Consider the following 19,885-nt stretch of genomic DNA (forward strand, 5'->3'; position numbering starts at 1 on the left):
TTTACATAGCTACGATGTTAAACGACCACAAAGCCTAAACTGTCACTTACACAATAGCCATCATTGTATTTTTACTATAGAGTTTTTGTTTATATCCCAATTTAACCTGACGTAAGGTTCAAAATTTCTGCTTCATTTTAGGAGTAACCATATAAACACACACACACACACGCACATAAAAGCAGGTATATATCAAATCCGTTTTTATGAAATCTATGGACAACTTTTTCAGCAAAAACTTTTTTTTCTGTATACCATAAAATCACAAATACAAAATGGAACTAACATGTGTAAAGTCGATCGATCATTTCAATGTAATCAACTCTTGATTCTGCGACGACTTTGATAGCTTATCATGATAGCCTACTGGTTCCTTCTCAGAACATATTGGCAGTATTTGCTGATCGAATAGTCACCCATCAGATGATATCATTGAAAAAAAACTGCATTAACTTTTTGCCTCAACTATTTAGGGTTTGATATCTGCTGTTGTATCAAACTACTCTATACCTCTATACACGGACGCAATTTTATGGTCTTTTAAGTCGAATTAATTCAAACATATATGTAGAAGTCGCTTATCAATAAATATAGTTAAATGCTAAATGACTGCCCTAGATGAATGTTGATAAATGGTCGGATAAGTACATACAGAGGATGTCAAATAGATGTTGTTAATAGATATGATGAATATGTCAAAGAGACAACAACCACAACGGGATGAACAAATTCAACTCAAAGCCACTTCTATGAAAGACTAGGATACACTCATACCGCAGGACAGGTTGCAGCAGCTGGTCCCAAAAAATAACATTTTACACGGGTACAGCGAAATAATTGCCCTTATATACACCAGCAACGTAAAAGTAAACTGAATGCAAAACTTAACAAGGCATACTAAGGCCAGAGAGTGGGACAGGCACAAAAAAATGCGCTGGGATATAGTACTTTAACGTAATCTCAACCACCCCTTTTGAAGTCTGAGACGAACATAATGTTTACTGGAAACGAAAGCACGTTTAAAGTACAAAGAAAACATCATATATAGAAACATAATAAATGTGTTGACGGTTGAAATAATCATATATAAACAATCACCATTCAAATGAAAACATGGATTGTGTTACTTCGTATAACTAAGTATAAACTTACTTTATTGTAAGTTCAATTCACAACAAGGTGATTGGCCATAGTCGTTGCATACTTCGTATGTCACTACGTGAAATATTTTGTTTATCGTGTTAAAAAACCGTACTATCAACAACTTGCAAGATAAATAAACACACTATGGATAATTGTATTTTGTTGTCTCTGATCTAGTTAATCGGGCGATATCCCTTGGAATGTCCAGCTTTTATTATGCCTTTCATACCAAATATTGGAAAGTAGCAAATTCGTTATTTAGTATATTTTAATAATCACAGTATTGGACAATTTGTATACATTGTTTTTTTTTACATTTTTCATGATAATTATTAGGTTCACTGATTTGCCCTAACTTCTTCTATAGTTATCTTGATCAGCCACTGTGTCTGATACTATATTACTTTGGATCAAATATCCAGAAACAGATGCAAACCAATTAAGTGTTTTTAAACAATGATTAAAGAACCCGTTTAAACAGAGAACATTCATTTGATTTTCAAAAGGGGGTCGTTTTATTGCAGATATAGTATCGTTATTTCGGCTATGGCTACATTTTATCACACTTGTGTTTTCATAATTCTTTCATAATCAGCTAAGTTCAGATCAGATAGTTTCATAAAACTTTCATTGTACATTACATTTGTCTCCAAATTTAAAAGGTGTATATTTCGATTTAGTCATCATAAAAACAAATCGTTTGGCGCATAAAGGTTCATCATCCCTAACATTATAAAATATTAACATCACCATTGTATTATAAGAATGGTTAAAAGTCTGTTTCGTGTTACGTGATATATAAGCACTTACACTTGCATTGTAGCTTAAAGGTCATTTTGCATTCGTTTAAAATCATTTGACAGTAGTTTATTCCATCCACTGCCTCATTGAATGTTCCCAGATGAATTCCTCTGCATTCATCTAAGGATTTGCATTAAATGTTCTATGTCTATTATATGTTATATGCACATATTTCATCACCTGCGTTGATACATATTTGTAGTTTATTAGAGTGGCATTGTAACATGTATGTATGCATCATGAATTAATGTTACATAGCTGGATTTGCAAAATGTGCTACTAACCTCTTTTAAAACTTTTAACTTCTATACTCACAGCTGCCAAAGAGAGTCTGCAGTCCTACCACAACACTTGTTACTCCCGTAGTGGTATTCAGTATGGATCCTGAAAAATTCGAGAGATCTTCTAGAGACCCTCAATTCAAGATAATTATTAGAATATAATAGCATTAAAACCTTTGATTTTTCAACACTGTATACTTCTATTCTCCATACTCAGTTAAAATCCCGACGTAAACAATTATAAATCGTTGTTTCTCCAAAATAGATGGCACACCTGGATACAAATATATAGTTCTTGGTAAAGATTCCTCATACTTTGTAAGAAATACTTCCAAATAATCTTTCAAATATTCAGAAGAAGACGTTTTCAAAATGCTCGAATTTTTGATCGACAACATATTTGTCCAGTGTGGTGAACGCGTTTTTCCAATGGGAACAAATAGTGCTCCTCTACTTGCTGACCTTTTCCTTCACGCTTATGAGGCTGACTTTATAGGTTATATGATCCAAAAGAAAGAATATCGTTTAGCTATATCCTTTAATCAGTTTCCACTACATAGATGACGTATTATCTTTATAAATCCTAGTTCTGGGAATTCAATACATCGCATCTACCCCAAAGAACTTGAGATAAAGGATACTACAGACACAGTGAAGTCAGTCTCATATCTAGACTTAAACGTAGAAACCGATGGTAAAGGAAAGCTGTTGATGTCGGTCTTTTAAAGCAATTTTATACAAATGAAACTATTTAAGTTAAGTCCGGGTTGCGTAGCTGCATCTTACAACAAACGGAAAAAAACAAACAACAAAAAAAAAAAAAAAAAAGAAACAACAAAAAACAAAACAAAACAAAACAAAACAAAACGGGCCAGTTAAAAGGCTTTTTTTCAAACGCTTAAGATGATTCGGGCTTTATGCTCATTTAATATGGGTAGGCACTAAATTGGTCAAGATTTTACGCCTCGCTAATTCATGTTCTCATTATTCATTTTTGAATGAGTTTAACAGTTCTGTTTTAGTGTAGGAAATGTCGCCAACTTTTCTCGGTGCTTCATATACGTATAGATAATTCAAATTTATCATATAATCCTATAAGATAAAAATATGTTTGTCATAAAATATCATTAAACAATTTTATAATGTCTTTGCCACAAGTACTCTAGATATTTTTTTTACTTTGATCATGCATGAAATGGGGGAGTCTGCCTATGACTATCAAAATACAAAGTTGGTTTGAACTGCAACAGTCGTTGTGAAAAAAATTGATCGTTACGTAATATAGACCTAAACGACAAAGCTTAATATCTCAACTAATCAACACATTGAGTGAAAGTAGAATCATATCGCAGACTGAAATGCACTTGTTTTAAGAAGCAAATTTCATTTATAGATATCACATTCTTTTCTTTAGTACTAACTACAGCATGCCCGCGAAATCGCGATCGATTGAGCAAAGTGTGGGCACATACCTAATTTGATGAATCCAAACAAAATGAGTAACCGTTATCAAGGATCTACGATCATCTACCATACATCAATGGTGTACAGTTTTGTTCAAATTGCTTTAAGGGTTTAAGAGGAGTTGACCATTAACCTTTCTTACTTTGGTACTAATATTCAATATAAGTTTTATTGTATCAAAGTGAGTTTAATATTTGTTTCTTTTTATACTATGTGTGTGTTTTGTACCAACAACGCATACACAGCCAGCAGAACTTTATTATGTATAAAAACGTCGAGAAAATTGCATTTCCATGAACACCCAGCACAGATTTAAAATGTCTGTTTATCCCGCCTTCCCTTTACAATTAAATCAATATTTCTCCAAAGAGTGTATTGTTTGTATGATCAAAATTTTATTGGTGAAACTTAAACCAACAGTTCGCCTGTATCTTTTATTTCGTTTTAAAGAAAACATAACGCAATATGGATATGACGGTCAATTTTCATAACGCATTTAAAATGGATATCAAAGTCTAATTGAATACCTCAAAATTGATTTTTGTTCATTTAACATAACGATTCCGGCTTCATTTTTGACGTAGAAAAAGTGCATTGGCTTCTGAAGACCATCAACTTTTGACAGCAACTGTCGGCATTCTCAACAGTCAGGGGAGATAACTACTACACAATACGTTTTCCAACAAACAACAAAGACAAATCCATTTCTGACCATACCAGAAGGACATCACAAGATCTTATCGTTTTTCTAAATTATCTCATCTGTCATGTCATAACAAACAGCACTATGTTTATCGCGATCTGTGATGTGAATATTGTCTCTAAACGATATGATATAAGAATGTGATGATATTGCAACCGTTGGCGAATTAATTCTAGTCAATGAACCGTTCGAGAACTCCATGACCTGAATACCCTATTCTTTCATCTCCTAACACGTATGAAGGAATATCATATGTTTTGATGATTAATCTGGTTTCTTAGTCATTTAATGATGCTTTCCCACATCACTTTGTCCACTTGATACGGCTTCGTTACTGTCTTATATAAGTTATATTCCAAGCATCATGTGGCAATTTAAATTTCTATTCTTCTGTTCCGTCATTGCTGATACACACTACTTTACAGATATAATAATCTGCACACAATAGTTTACCATTTGATAATACCCCCTGATATTTCTCCAGTCTGTTGACATCTGATTTATTAGATGAAGAGTAATATCATCAGCAGATGTCGGTGATAGGTAATAAGAGCTGTGCTTGTTTTTCCTATTTTTTTCGCGTCAGGCCAATTTCGCATGGAGAGTAGTCCACTTGTATTTGTCCTAAGTCTCGAACGTTTGAAAAAAAGTTAGATACGTTAGCTTCGGAATGAAAGGTAAGATGTTTTGCTTTCAGATGTTTGCTCACAACGAGTGATGCCAGAAATTTTGTACACACATCTACCATTTGCTTAGAGACTGACAACACCTAAAAGTTTGAGGCGTGATCTTTTCTTTTCTATACATCTCTTGATTTTTTTTATATTTCTTCATAAAAAACACACAAACATAAAAAATAAAAAAAGCGGATATATGTCAAAGCCTGTTCATTAAATGAGTGGCTACTTAGTTAACCCCCCCCCCCCCCAAAAAAAAAAAACAAAACAAAAAACAAAAACAAAACAAAAAACAAAAAAAAAACAAAAAAAACAAAAAAAAAAATAAAAAAAAAATGCTAAAATGTGTACATCAATTCTATCTAACGGACTTTTGAATTCGTCGACAACTTCTATATTTTATAACGATAGCCTTGTCTGCTTGTCAAAACATATAAGAACAGTTTCAGGCTCGAACAGCCACCCATTTAACTCTCAGTTTCTTAAGATATCATTGATAGAAAAAAAGAAAGAAACGTTATTTTGTGACGTACTTTTTAAAACATTGAGGACAATATTTATTATACATCTTTAACTTTCGTATTTACACAAATGTGCCAATACGTATTGAGGTTGGTATGATAATATCTTCAGGAAATAGCATGGCAGGAAATGTTCCTTGTATTTCGGTCCTTATAAAATCTCTGTTTCTAAAAAGTTCAGAATGATATGAAAAAAAATGTATACATGTTCAAACCAAAGCATATTCTTCTTTACGGAAGTATTGCTGTTGCATCTGGATGAGAAAAAAGTTCATTTTAATAATAAGGGAATACCTCTTTGATTGAAAAAAACCTGAGTCGTTGTCTACCTTTTTTGATAAAATTGTCCCCACACTTTTGCCAAATATGTGTTTATTTGTTTAAACGACTAAATTCTAGATAATTTTAATTGGGTTAGATTGATGTCTGTGATTTCGTATTGTTCATAAAACACAAAACACAAAACACAAATCTTTAAACATAATTCCTTTTCATAAATTTATCAAAATTGAGTGTTGTTTTTCTCATAAATTATACTAATGGTCGACTGTATTTGTATCAAGCTAAAACATGGCATATTAGATCGAATAGTTTTTACTTCATATGTTTGGAATGCAAGCCATTTTATTAAGTGTTTCAAACAAACACACGGCTATCTGGTTGACAGTTTCATTGATGAGTGAAAGAAAAGTATTTTTTTTCTTTTTAAATTTGAACTTTTTTCATTTTCATAAACTGCAATCCATAACTCCAATTGGACAGTAAACCAATCCGTTGGGTTAGAGAGCAATCAAGGGAACCAAGGTTTTAGCGGTATTAAAAGAATGTAATTGAGGGACAAAGACCAGACATGGGAAACAGACATACACAACAAAGGACATTAAATGACTAAAATCATACATACAAAGTGACAAAAGCAAATGAGCAACTCTGACTCCACTAAAAACTGGGAACGTTGACCAGGTGCACCGGTAGGAAGTCATTCTCTTTTCCTTAAAATTAATAGAAAAACGAAGTTAACGTTGGGAATATTAAAAAAGGGCTATCAACAAATTGAGTTTTATGAAATAAGAATGCTATCCTAGGTGGTTATTGATGTATAGTATGTATAAACACATACACACACACTTATTTATTGAAAACGAAAGTACATTTTATCGCAAAGTGATGTAAGTAAAGCTTAGACTTAGCTATAATAGAAAAACGAAGTCAAAGTTTGGAATATAACAAAAGGCTATCAACAAATTGAGTTTTATTAAATGAGAATACTATCCTAGGTGGTTATTGATATATGGTTTGTTTCAGCACATACATAAACAGTCGTTTGCTGAAAACGAAAGTACATTTAATCACAAAGTAATACTTATACTCAGCTATATAATCTTTTGTGTTAAGGTTGAAAATAATTGGGTACTTGTATAAGTTATCACCATAAATGAATTGTGTATAAACCTTATTTGAATTTCAATACGCAACAAGATAGCCATTGACAATGGTCGGTTATCATATAGTCAGATGACTTGGTATGTGTCGTATATAGTTGTTAGATTACTATATATTTATAGATAGTAAGGTCAGTTAAATACCGTTTCATGAATAACATACAAGATAAACAAGTATATTAAGTAGAATTGTAATTGTTTTTTCTAGGATTCTGGTTCAAATTATATTTAGTATGCTGGTCAAAATGACTACCCTGCTCTACTTGTGATATTGAAAATATAATATATTCATATCAAACACGGGAAAAGGATGTTCCAATTTCTCATGAGGTTCTAAGCAAATATATTTTGTGGCATTGAAATATTCACAATATTGAAAAAGATACATTTCATTTTATGTTTTTCTCAATGAAAATTGGGGCCATGATTTGTGTCTTTCTCATTTTTGCTCATCCATCAAGATTTGTGTGCAGTATTTTAGTCACTACAAAAACCATGCACTTGTTTCCTGTCGAATTATTTTGGTTTGTTCAGCACTTTGCTATACGAGTACCAGTTTGTAAGTCAATAAAACGTTATGCATACATGTGTTTTTAATTTATTATTTGTAAAAAAAATAACAATTAATGTTTATTATGATCATGCTCTCTGTCCATTCATCTATTCCTAGTACTAATCTGCAATTCCTCTAAAACTACATAATATAATTGGTTAAAACCTTCACTTTATCACAAGATGCATACTTGGACGACCAAAGACAATGTCTATGTTTGCATCAGAAAGCCGAAAAAGTCATTCAGGAAGGAAGGAACAACATAAGGTCATCATGTGAAAAATAATTTGTGAAAAGTTCGTTAGATTTCAGGAGCTGCTTTAGATAAGTTACAGATTGACTGATGGTTACCTTTGTAGCAAAACAAACAAACAAAAATAAACAAAAAAATATATAAATAAATAAATAAATAAAAACAAACAAACAAACAAACAGAACACACAACTTTAAGGTACAAAACCCAATTACCAGAACTGGCCTTTTACACTTATTATTATTATAAATATTCAAGACTAAGTTTAAATGAATTTCCTACTCAAAAGGAGGCTGGTAATACGCGTGAATTTAAATTGTGAAAGCAAAATCTATTTTCCAACAATGCAAACTGGTTTTCATAAACAGGTTTAAGTTGTAAGTGTCATTAAATCCGTCAATGATTAAACATAAAGAATTGAAGAAGTAAATAATCTACGTTAACGCTCATCTAACCTACAACACCAAAATCCAGTCAGTTCAAAAACAAATCCTGCAATACAAAAAACAAATAAATGATTACGGTGAGCAAACTTTTATGGCAAACTTAAACTTGTACAATTATCTGATTGAGGACTGTGTTTGATTTTATAGTTAACCGTGTAGAACTATAGAAAAAATATTGATATAAAAATATGCACAAAACTGAAGTGTTTAATGGCATTGCTTTGAGAAACCGTTTAATAGAGATTACCCATTTGATAGTAAAAAAGGGATCTTAGTTTTTTTCAGGTTTTTCTTAGTAGTAATTCTGACGATGACTATATTTTATGTCACCTGTTTACTGTTTGTTTTATACATTAAATTAAAAATGCATTAATTAAAAAAAAATTAGTGATCTTACATCATCACATTTATTTGAATCCCGTTGCCATAGGAACACTGTCTTATACATACTTGCACATAAAACGTCAGGTCAGGTTTTGAATAATAACTTTCATTTAAAGAGAAAACATGAATTTTATTGACTGTTTCATTAATTCCCATAAACTGTTAAACGATCAATTTCGTTACCTAGGGTATATACATTGAATTTGTTTAAATACACGTTGAAAATATTTGTTTAACCGCTTGAACGTAAGTTATTATTTCAATGTAATATTTTAGTTCTTTTAAGGTCGATGAGTGACCGAAATTCTAGCAAAAATAAAAAAAAAAGTTATCCAGGAACAAGGACTCGACAAGGAAAACAGACACACAACAAAGAGCTGAAAATATCCAAAATAGTACATACAAAGTAACAAAAGTAAATAAGCAACTAGGAGTCCACTAAAAACTAGGAGAATGTTTCAGAAAATAATTGCAAGAAGTCTAGCGCTATACAAATAATCTGCGTAATTACGACAAGCTCTGGCATAAAGAGCAATGAAGGGAACCAAGACTCTAGCGGAAATCAAAAGAATGTAGTCCAGGGACAAAGACCAGTCTTGGAACACAGACACACACAACAAAGAACATAAATAACCAAAATAATACAAAGTAACAAAGGTAAATGAGCAACTCAGACTCCACTAAAAACATGGGTAAGCCCAGAGTTGCTCATAAAAAAGTCAAGTCCAGAAAGAATCTAGCTAAATGATGTTCTTTCTTTTAGAGCAGATCAGCTGTAATTCATAATCTTAAAAGTGAAGGAATAGGTCAGCAAGTATAGGAGCACAATTTGTTCCTATTGGAATGCCGACCGTTTGTTAAAAAACGCGTCCACCACATTGGACAAATATGACGTCGACAAAAGATTCTAGAATTTTGAAAACTACTTCCTAGGTATATTTGGAAGATGATTCGCAATTTAACAAACATTTTTTTCTTCATTTCAAAAGGACCACTATAGTTTCTTTACGAACACAGCTATTTTACGGTCTTGTCATCATTTATTTTCAATCAGATAACTGCTGGTAATCCCATGTTTCTTCATTTGTAACCTGTAATTAATTTCTTTATTTCTGTTGTAACAAGGCACTCAGACCTATATGGACAGATTTTCAGGTTTTTTATCGAGTAACCTTTTTCTTCAGTGGTAAGATTTTAAATGGAAAAGGTTTCAATCATGCCAACCCACTTTAACCCCGTCGCGTTTTTTGTGCCTTTTCAAAGTCATTCTGGCATCTGTATGTATTGCTTTTTTTCAGTTTGAGTTTACTTTTATGTTGCTGGAGTATATGGGGCAACTTTTTCGCTTAACCTGTGTATTCTGTGCTTTCAGGGTCAGCTGCAGTCTGCCATGTGCTTTAACGGTTTCCTCATAATTCATTGAAGATCCAAGGTGGTCCTGAGCTGATAATTTTCATTCCGGTGTCATTGTTGTCTTTTTGACTTATTTGCGCAACTTATGAATGAAAATTTTGCATTTTACTTCCTTTATTGATAAAGATTTTTTTAATAAAAACAATCGTAATAGATACAATGCTTTTGATTGTTTAATAAAATCCATCTATTCCAAGATTAGAAACTAATTAAGAGTGTTTGAACTGGAATCTTTTAGAACTTTTGTTCAACAACAAAACATGTCAACCATGAAAAGTTATTGGAAATTTCCCGCCAAAATTCATTCATACTCTACACTATAATAGATCAAAATTTATCAAAATTTATCTATATATAAATATATAATAAACATAATTCAAAAGGAAACAATATTTATTGATTTATTTGTAAGAAAAGTCTATTGATAAAAATGAGTAACGCATTAACGCCACTTGCTCTCGACATTTTATTAGTATTATTTTTTGAATCAATTCATTTAATGAAAAACATACCGTAAAGTCAATTGAAAGCATTATTTATCAAATATTATAAACAGAGTTCGAGCTTAGTTTACTCAGAACTTTATTTTATTCTAGTAGTCCCAACACAAAACTTCAATATAAAATGTTAGCATTTAAGATCTAAATGAATATCCGAAAATAGTTTTAATTCCATTTGCAATTAACATTTCAGACGTTTTCTTGTCGTAGAATATGGCCTGTGGATTATCAAGACCATCTTTTGTCAGCAGCTGTCGGCATTGTCGACCGTCTGGAGAGAACACTACTATATTACAAGTTCCACTGCCGACGACGTACACAAATCCATTCCCGTCAACATCGATACCAGAAGGACGTCTCAAGATGTTTTTGTCCTTAAATTTCCATATGTATTTTCCTTTCAAATCACAACAAACAACGATGCTTTTATCAAAATCTGTGTAGTAAATATTTTTTCCAAATAACGTGATGTAAGAATATGATGATATTTCACCCGTTGTTTTATTAATGTTAGTCAATAAACCGTTTGAGAGGTTAATGACCATAATGCCACTTTGTCTACAGGAACAGAAAAGTTTACCTTTCATCGCTGATATGCCGTACATCCGTGAAGGAAAAGCATACGTTTTGGTGATTAATCTGGTTTGTAAGTCAAGTACTGATAATTTCAATTGGCTGGACATTCCACATGACACGGCTACTTTACTTTCTTCTATAAGTTCTATATCAAAAGCATCATGTGGCAGGTCAAGTTTCCATTCTGTTATTCCGTTATTGCCGATACACACTACTTTATCCTTAGTGAAGGTTTGATCTGCATACAATAATCTACCGTTTGGTAATAACGTTAAACCCCTTATATCTCTCCCATTTGTTGATATCAGGTTTTTCAGGTGAAGAGTAATATCATGAAGAGACGTCGGTGTTGTGATATATAAGAACTGTGCTTGGTTTTCCTTTCTTCGCACCAGGGTTACTTCGCATGGTGATTCTTCTACAGATATTTGTCCTAGGTCTTGAACTTTTGACAAAAAGTCTGATATGTTAGTTTCTAAGTTGAAATTAAGATGTTTTGTTCTCAAAGCGTAATTCTCAACGAGTGATTTCAGAAATTTCTCACACTCATCTACTTCACTTACCATTTGCTTGGAGATTAAGAAGGTTTGAGGCGTGATCTTTTACTTTACTTAGTATCTCTTGGTTCTTTGTTATATTTCTCTCTTTTTCTGATAACTTGTCAACAAACTGGTTAATTTCAGGTAGCTGCCCTTCCTCGACATCGTTTAAAATTTTAATAATGTCTTCTTCGAGTTTATCTAGATGTTCGACAATTCTCTGTTTCATGTTTTCGATTTCGGTTTTAATTTTCATCTTTTCTGTAACAAGTCCTTGTATATTTTGTTCCCTGTCATCTTTTATTTTCTTGATATTTGAAGCAAGTTCATCAAATACATGTTCTATCTCAGTGAATGCATTTGATGACTTTGCATTGTGTATGACTTCTTCTAAAGCAACAATATCCTTGCACGTGCTATGGTTCCCTAAGGTACATTTAAAGCAGCAGAGGCACTCATGAACCTTACAGTACGTTAAGAACTTCTGTCCATGGTTTCCACAATACTGTTTTATTTCATGGACAGAAGACGGGAGTTCGACATATTTAGATATTGGTACTGTTTCATGTTTCTTTAAATCTTAGACAGACCATGATGCTGGTAGCAATTTCCACACAATTCCTCTTCACATTCCGGGCACCAAACTTCTGCATGTATTAACATGTGTCGTTGTTCACATAAACTACAACAAGGGACATCACTTGCCATGGTAACAAATCTGAGTCCTACCTGAAAAGACAAATTGGATAAGTATGCTTTCCCTTTTACCATATCATGCAATCTTGTTACCTTGTCGATATCATAAGCGGCCTTAGAATCGCTAATATATAGATTCTAGTCACCTGCAACGGTATGCACAATGTGTGAGTAATTTGCAGCTTATGAAATTAAATCAAAACTTATTTGAAAGAAATATTTATTTTTTTTAATTTTCAATTAGCCAATCAAAATGCAGAAGACGTTACTGATGACCCGGGGTTATATTTCAGAGAGAATTGTGGGAAGAAAATTTTACTTATTCATTAAGTTTGTGCTATTTTGAACAAATAGACATAGTTTTAAATGCTTAATACATATTCACCTTTTAAAATTGTCTAACAATTAAATGCTTGAATAATGTCAAAAACATATTTTTTTCGAATAAGTTATTGGGAAAATGTTTCCTAACCTACCACGATACACGACACTTGCCCTTACATTAACACAATGACCATCTCTTTATTTTTACTATATAATTTTGTTTTATATCCCAATATAGTGTTAAGTAACATTCACAGTTCTTGCTACATTTTCGGTTGACTAGCAAAGTAACACACACACACAAAACTCCAAAGCAGATATTAATCGAAGCCTTTTTTTTTAAATGTGTGGCAACTTGTAAGCAAGTATTTTTTTCCGTTTATATAAAAACACAAATACAAAATGAAACTAAAATGTGCAAAGTCGGTCGATCGTTCCAATTAAAATAAACTCTTGATGCCACCGACGACTGCAACATTATATCATGATAGCCTACTTAACATTATGTTATTGATAATGCATTGTTTATTCATACGGCGTTGCATTTTAGATATGCAGATTAATTACGGCTATCAGTAAATTTAGAAAATTTTTATACTAAATCTTGACTTGGTCAAAATGAGTCAAGATACTTTTCAAACTATGGTATAAACGTGCATTTATTATATATTTGAAAAGTCATTTGATCGATTAGTTTTTATTGTCCAGGGTAAATCAACACGACACTAAAAACATATATACCAGACAACTGAAAGCTGTAAAAGATGAAAAAAACAGAAACAGAGATCGTTCATTGTCCTTCATCAATAAGTATTTGTCTATTTCCAAATTCATATAATACGTAATTGGAAAAGTATGTCTTTATTGGTAATGCCCTTGTCGGAGTCAAAACGAAACAAATATTGGGATCGTGTCATTGATTAAAGATACAATTTTGCTAACAAAAAATGTCTTGAAAGGTCTCTTTTTACAGTATAAGATGCAAAAGGCAACAAAATAAAATGGTGAATTATAAACTTACTGTGTATGAGGGTAGGGGTCTTGTGACCTACGTTTATCGTATATATGGATGATTTAATGGTATGATTAACAATATGTTAGGTGTGAATCGGTACTAGTATTTTTCAATTTTGATTGGAAGGATTTGTCGAACGCATCTTTTTCCAAAAGAAATTGAATGTATATAAAAACGAATATTATTCAGACTTATATAAAAGAACGACCACGTTAAACGTTATATCATTAAAAGTTTTGTTTTGTATTGCATGTTGTTTAAATAGAAAAATATCTTTACACATTTCAATATTGTCTGACTATACTGAAATATTTTGATAAAAAAATAAATGATTTTATTTACTATATGCATACGATTTCCTATTTAGGAGAATGCTCATGGTCGAAAGTTTTTTTTATCATAAGAGTGGGGTTGAAATTGAATCTCATAGCAAGTACAACTCAGTGTCTTGAGTCATCTTGAGATGTCTTGAGACGCGTCTAAAGAAATGCTTTGGGACATATTGGGATAACTTCAGATCAAATTCATGTGAATTTTAAGACACATTGAAACACATCTCGTAACCAAATTTTCATGTTTAAAAAAGTCCTTATACATGTTGATGCGATTACTTAAATATTTTAAGGCACAGTATCGGTGAACATGTCACATTATATACTGTCCGCCAAAAGTTAAGCATCACCTACTTTTCTGGATCTGGTACTTGTTTCTATTCCATAAAATGTTTAGATTTCATACCGTTAGGAAAGATGAACCGATGGTTTGACATTTGTTTTTTATCAAATTTTCAAAATTCAGATTTGAATTTCAGTGACCGAATAATGTACGCAAACATTAGTGCAAAAATCAACAACACAAAAGGCTATTTAAAGTTTCACTTCAACATGATATGTTTTAGTTTTCACAAAATCACAGTCAAACAATACGTCCTGAAGTCAAAGATTAATACATTTACCGCTGTTTGGCGTATTTTTCATCAATATCGGGTATAACCTCCACGTTTCCGGTGTAAATGTTCGACACGCCGCTTCTGTTTCAATAATATCCACGGGAGTGATGATATGGCTTCTTGTAAAATTGATCTGTCAGCAGTAGCATGACTATCAAAACGTTTTTCACATTACCACCCAGGAGGTCATCGCAGTATTGCCGACCATTCAATGTACCGTCAATGATCTGTAGAAGAAGGTAGTATGAAAAATTAATACATCAATATCATAAATCATACATAATAAATAGTCAATGACATTATGATGAAAACCATTTCTATTTACTTAAGTCAGCCGAACGGAAAACCGGGCAGCACTTAAAATGGCGTTTGTTACCCCTTAACGAACCCCAGCCCCCAATTTTTGGTAGCTAGAAAAAGAATATATTCGTTCTGTAAAAGCTGTTTTGTTTGTTCTGAATATCTACAAAAATGGGTAGGGATAATTGAAACGGGTTGCTAGGGTGATGGACAACAAACATAATATCAATTTTTGACCCTGTTGGCAAGAATAAGAAGGCTAAGAGATCAACATACTTTAAAGCATTTTTCACCAAATATCAAAAACAGTTTCCACTTAGAGCTATATACATGTACATTTGTAGGTAGAATTCATATACATCAATAGCCTTTACTTGAAAATTGCATTTATTTTTTTTTATTTAGGAGTTGCAAAATTTGCACGACCGCCCCAACCACGAATCAAATGGTCATCCACAATTGATAAAAAATGTACATCTTGAACAATAGTGACTAGCTAGCTCCCCATTACGTTTCCCTACCCTTATATTACATGTATTTAAGTTGCAGACAAATAGATTTTCGTTACTGCCATTTACCTTGTAAATGTTGTAAATACATGTACATACATGTGTAGACACGGACTTTTCTTGACAGGAACATTGAACGCTCCTTGGTAGTGATTGTAAATAATGTTAATGCACCATTAAAATGCTTTTGAAATCAATGAAAGTTGATAAAGTCAAACACATTTTTAAAAATTCAGGATTTCATGTTTACCATATTATTAAATACGTTAAAAGTTACATTTTGTCGGGGAAAGAGGTCATCTCAACATTCAAGCTACCTGAACCAAACTTATTTGTGAAAGCAATGAACAATGTGTGCAAAACACAAGTTTGCACAGATAACAAAGATAGACGGACGGGCAGGGGCGTAAAAGGACATGCTCATTTATGTAATGATGTACACTAATTACACTCCAAGAAGAACCGAAAAAAAATTTGTTCTTTTGATTTGTTCTTTGCACATTCACATTTTTTAAAGCAGACAATGTAACATTGACATTTAGCATATACACATGTCTGACAATCGGAAAGAGTAATCAAGGTAACCAAGGTTATAGCGGTTATCAAAAGAATGTAATCCAGGGACAAAGATCAGACATGGAAAACAGACATACACAACAAAGAACATAAAGTAACTAAAATCATATATACAAAGTGACAAAAGCAAATGAGCAACTCGGACTCCACTAAAAACTGGGAGCATGGACCAGGTGCACCGGTAGGGTAAGCGTCCTCTGCTTTTATAGAAACACTCGCCGAGTTGCTCATTAAAAGTTAAGTCCGGGGTAGACAAACAAGGATGAACTGTTTACATTTCTTGAAGATTTATTACTCATTCCTTCTAACAAAAATGCCTCAGATCATATGACCTTTAACACATATCTGTACTGACAAGGGATCTTAAATATTCCCTGCTATTACATTTACACTGACACTTCCTGTCCGTCCTACAAATGTCATATGGTTTGGGTATGCTCCACTGGATAGCATAGCAAAGTCCAAGACCGTGCCTGCCATCTCGACCGCATCTACCTAATTTCCTAGCACATCAAAAGAAGGAAAGGTAGCAATCTCTACAAAATCCGAAATTTCATGTTAGGGTTATTTACCCCATTCGACATGCTACAGTGGCTACAGGCACACGCACAGTACTGCAGTTGAAGACAAATTGTTCCATTATTCTAGTTTGTGGTAGTTCGCCTGTGTGGGCAGGCTACATCTATACGGTTCTGAATTATAATATCTCAATTGTATGCTCATGACTTCAATGCAGAATGCATCCACATATACAAAGTTTCTCATAATGAATAGGAATTTACATAGATAATAATTTTGGGGTAATTTTCATTTAAAGCTGTACAAATCTATGACATCTTATGATGTTCGGATTTTTTTACATAGAAAACTGCTAGGACTGTTATAAAAGAATCAAAAAGATGTACTTGAATTTCTTAATAAAGGTGGCATATTATAAAAAAAAGTACTATTTGTCTTAAACATGGCATTCACTCATATTTGGTCTTCTAAGACGTATTTTTTTCTTGATGTATGTCTACAAATCAAATCTGTAATAAATTGTTAAATATAAGGTATTGAGAATTATTTACGCCTTTAAAAGACATACACATACGTTTTATGTATATGTATTGTTTAGCAGTAATATAGGATACCAATTATTGGAAGACAACTACAAAATTACTTGTACATGGTTTAAGGCTCTATACTTTATATGCACTACTTCATTTATATAGGTAACAGATACATGTATCAAGCTTGTATTAAGGGAATGCTATCTATGCTAATGCATTTCGTTTCTTTTTACTAGGAAATAACTGATACCACAGATCGAAATAACATAATCAAAACTACTAGCAGCATACTTTATCATGTATATTGTTTATTGCAAAATAAAAACTTTCCGAAATAGGTGGGTCAAAATGTTTTCAAGAAGATTCAGTCAATGCGTTTATATAATATATAATATATTTACCTATCCGATAAAGTAGCTTTTGAAGATTGAAGTCGAAGGCCAAGACATTTCGAAGGCCAAGACATTTGTCAATATCTTTTCTCTCATCAGTGGTCATAGTGGCAGTTAAGACCAAAACATGGGTTTCAATTAAGCTTTGAAGAAGACCTACCCTGTCATAATCTAGTCTGAAGTCTAGGCCCTGTTAATCAACAAAATTAATAAATCTTAACAGTTCTATTTAAAAAGAGATGGACATATATATTTATCAGTTACAGAAATGAACTTGCACACCAAGAAACCGGAAACAAGGAATGTGTAAAATAGTCAATATACTGACAAGAAGTAAAGAAAAACAAACATAAACACTCATCACATCTTGATTCAGAATGACATCTGACATTCAGTTTCGAGGTAAAATAGTCAATGTTAAATTGGGTGTACTAAAATGGACTCCACTAGACTTAATTATGGCTTCTTTATTTTTAGAGTAATCCGACACTTACTAGAATGTGTCTTTCTTTGAGAATGCAATTTAAAGCGCTATTACCTTTATTTTTTATGAATTGGCCAACTTATCCTCTTGCAAATCCTTGAAGTATGAAGTACATATCTTCTTACATGTTCCCATATTCCTTTTAAAATAAGAAATATATATATATACTCTTTCTTTGCAAAAGCAACCATTTGATTTTTATTGTGGGGTGGGGGGGGGTGGGGCTAGGATTTATCCTGCCTTTTTAATTTGAGAAAATTTAGGTTAAGTTCCTGCCTTTTTATTTTGCTCTGCCCCGGATCGTTGTGTTGGTAGTTCCCATTGAACTTTTTGAATTTGTTAAACACCATTTCATAATTTGGAATTTTAAAAATTATATAATGAAAAGAAAAAAAAACAATATTTGAGGGTAGTACCCCAAAAAGAAATTTTAGCCTGAAATGAACATAAAGAAAATGTCCTCGATATGTACATTATTTGTCCATAAAAATCACAGAGCAACATACAAATACTGTTTATTCGATTACAAGTAAAATTATATATCTGTGATTGAAACTTAACAGTTCAGATTTATTTTTTTAATGAAGTAGATGTTCTGCTCCAAACAGGACATTGATGGCATGAAACCACTTTTGTTCCAAACCACATATAAAATGTCGAGAATTGTTGAATTTCCGCAACTCATTGAGAACCTGACGAAACGTTTAAATTAGTGTCAAAATAAATTACAAACAATATGAATACCAGTATATACTAACCGATTTCAAATAATCAAACATTTTGTCTGTGTGTTAGCATCCTTAGATTCACTGACTCATACGTTACAGGATGTCAATTGTCGTTAATGAATCAACAGCGAAATATAAACACACGAGACAGAAAAGTAGATGATTATTTTTTCCTCATTTAATTACTTAATTACAACACATTTTAAAGCGGAGGGATGCATCAATCTATTTTCGTGATTTGGACAGATCTAGTTGTGCAGGATGCAAACAGCAGTTCCTAATGGAAATGATTCTCACTATAAATACTTTTTAATTATAGTTATGCAGAAAAATCTTTCGGTTGTTGTGACCAGATTTATTCAGTCAGCCTCATATCTTGACCTATATTTGTACGATTTAATGGTAAACTTTTAACTCTCAACTTTAGCTTTTTTTACCGTTTTTATACTTGAATTTACCTGATGAAAAGCGAGTTGTGTAAGACATCATTGCACATTGCTCTATGAACCACAGGTCCGGGGTGTAATGCACTTTTCTCAGAGCGAGGGTCAAAAGAGGATCTGCAGTCCTACCATAACACCTGTTAGTCCCGTAGTGTTATTAATTCAATTTGGATTTTGAAAAATTAGAAAGATCTTTTGAAGACAATCACTTGAAGACTATGATCTGAATATAATAGCATTAAAACCTGTTTTTTCACCACTGTATACTTTTATTGCCCATACTCAGTTAAAATCCCGATTTAAATACGTTACATATCGTTGTTTTTCTGAAAAAGATGGTACACCTAGACACAAACATATAGTTCTTGGTAGAAATTCCTCATACTTTGTAAGAAATAATTCCAAATCATCTTCCAGATATACAGAGGAAGATGTTTACGATATGCTGGAATTTTTAATCGACAACATATTTTTCCAGTTTGGTGGACGTGTTTTGCAACAAACGATCGGCATTCCAATGGGAACATATTGTGCTCCTTTACTTGCTGACCTGATCTGATCCAAAAGAAAAAAAATCGTTTGGCAAGACCCTTTAATCTCAGTTTCCGCTATATAGATGATGTATTATCTTTAAACAATTCTAATTTCGGGAACTTGATACATCGCATCTACCCCAATGAACTTGAGATAAACGATACAACAGACACTGTGAAGTCAGCCT

At 32.5% G+C, this 19,885-nt stretch overlaps 1 protein-coding gene and 1 pseudogene across 3 annotated transcripts in view; one reads left to right on the forward strand and one right to left on the reverse strand.

Moving 5' to 3' along the window:
* The window catches only part of LOC148602968 (uncharacterized), a 113,242-nt gene that overhangs the window by 21,215 nt on the left and 72,142 nt on the right, over positions 1 to 19,885 (forward strand). Inside the window, exon 15 of one of the 2 annotated variants that reach the window (XM_088551584.1) lies at positions 2,262 to 2,413. The exons of the other annotated variant lie outside the window; for it this stretch is intronic. Coding sequence (XP_088407710.1) covers positions 2,262 to 2,332 — 71 coding nt within the window. The 3' untranslated portion in view covers positions 2,333 to 2,413. Of the gene's footprint in view, positions 1 to 2,261; positions 2,414 to 19,885 lie in introns of those variants that run through there. 2 annotated transcript variants of the gene reach the window in all.
* LOC148602969 (uncharacterized) lies at positions 10,257 to 13,785 on the reverse strand (annotated as a pseudogene). The gene is made up of 2 exons (XR_015916800.1): positions 13,738 to 13,785; positions 10,257 to 12,425 (listed from the first exon to the last, which is right to left on the reverse strand). The product of XR_015916800.1 is annotated as an uncharacterized LOC148602969 (transcript).

Source organism: Perna viridis, chromosome 11, assembly GCF_037379345.1.
Source record: "Perna viridis isolate PV_CMFRI_1.1 ecotype Kerala chromosome 11, ASM3737934v1, whole genome shotgun sequence".
NCBI classification, from domain to species: Eukaryota; Metazoa; Mollusca; class Bivalvia; order Mytilida; family Mytilidae; genus Perna; species Perna viridis.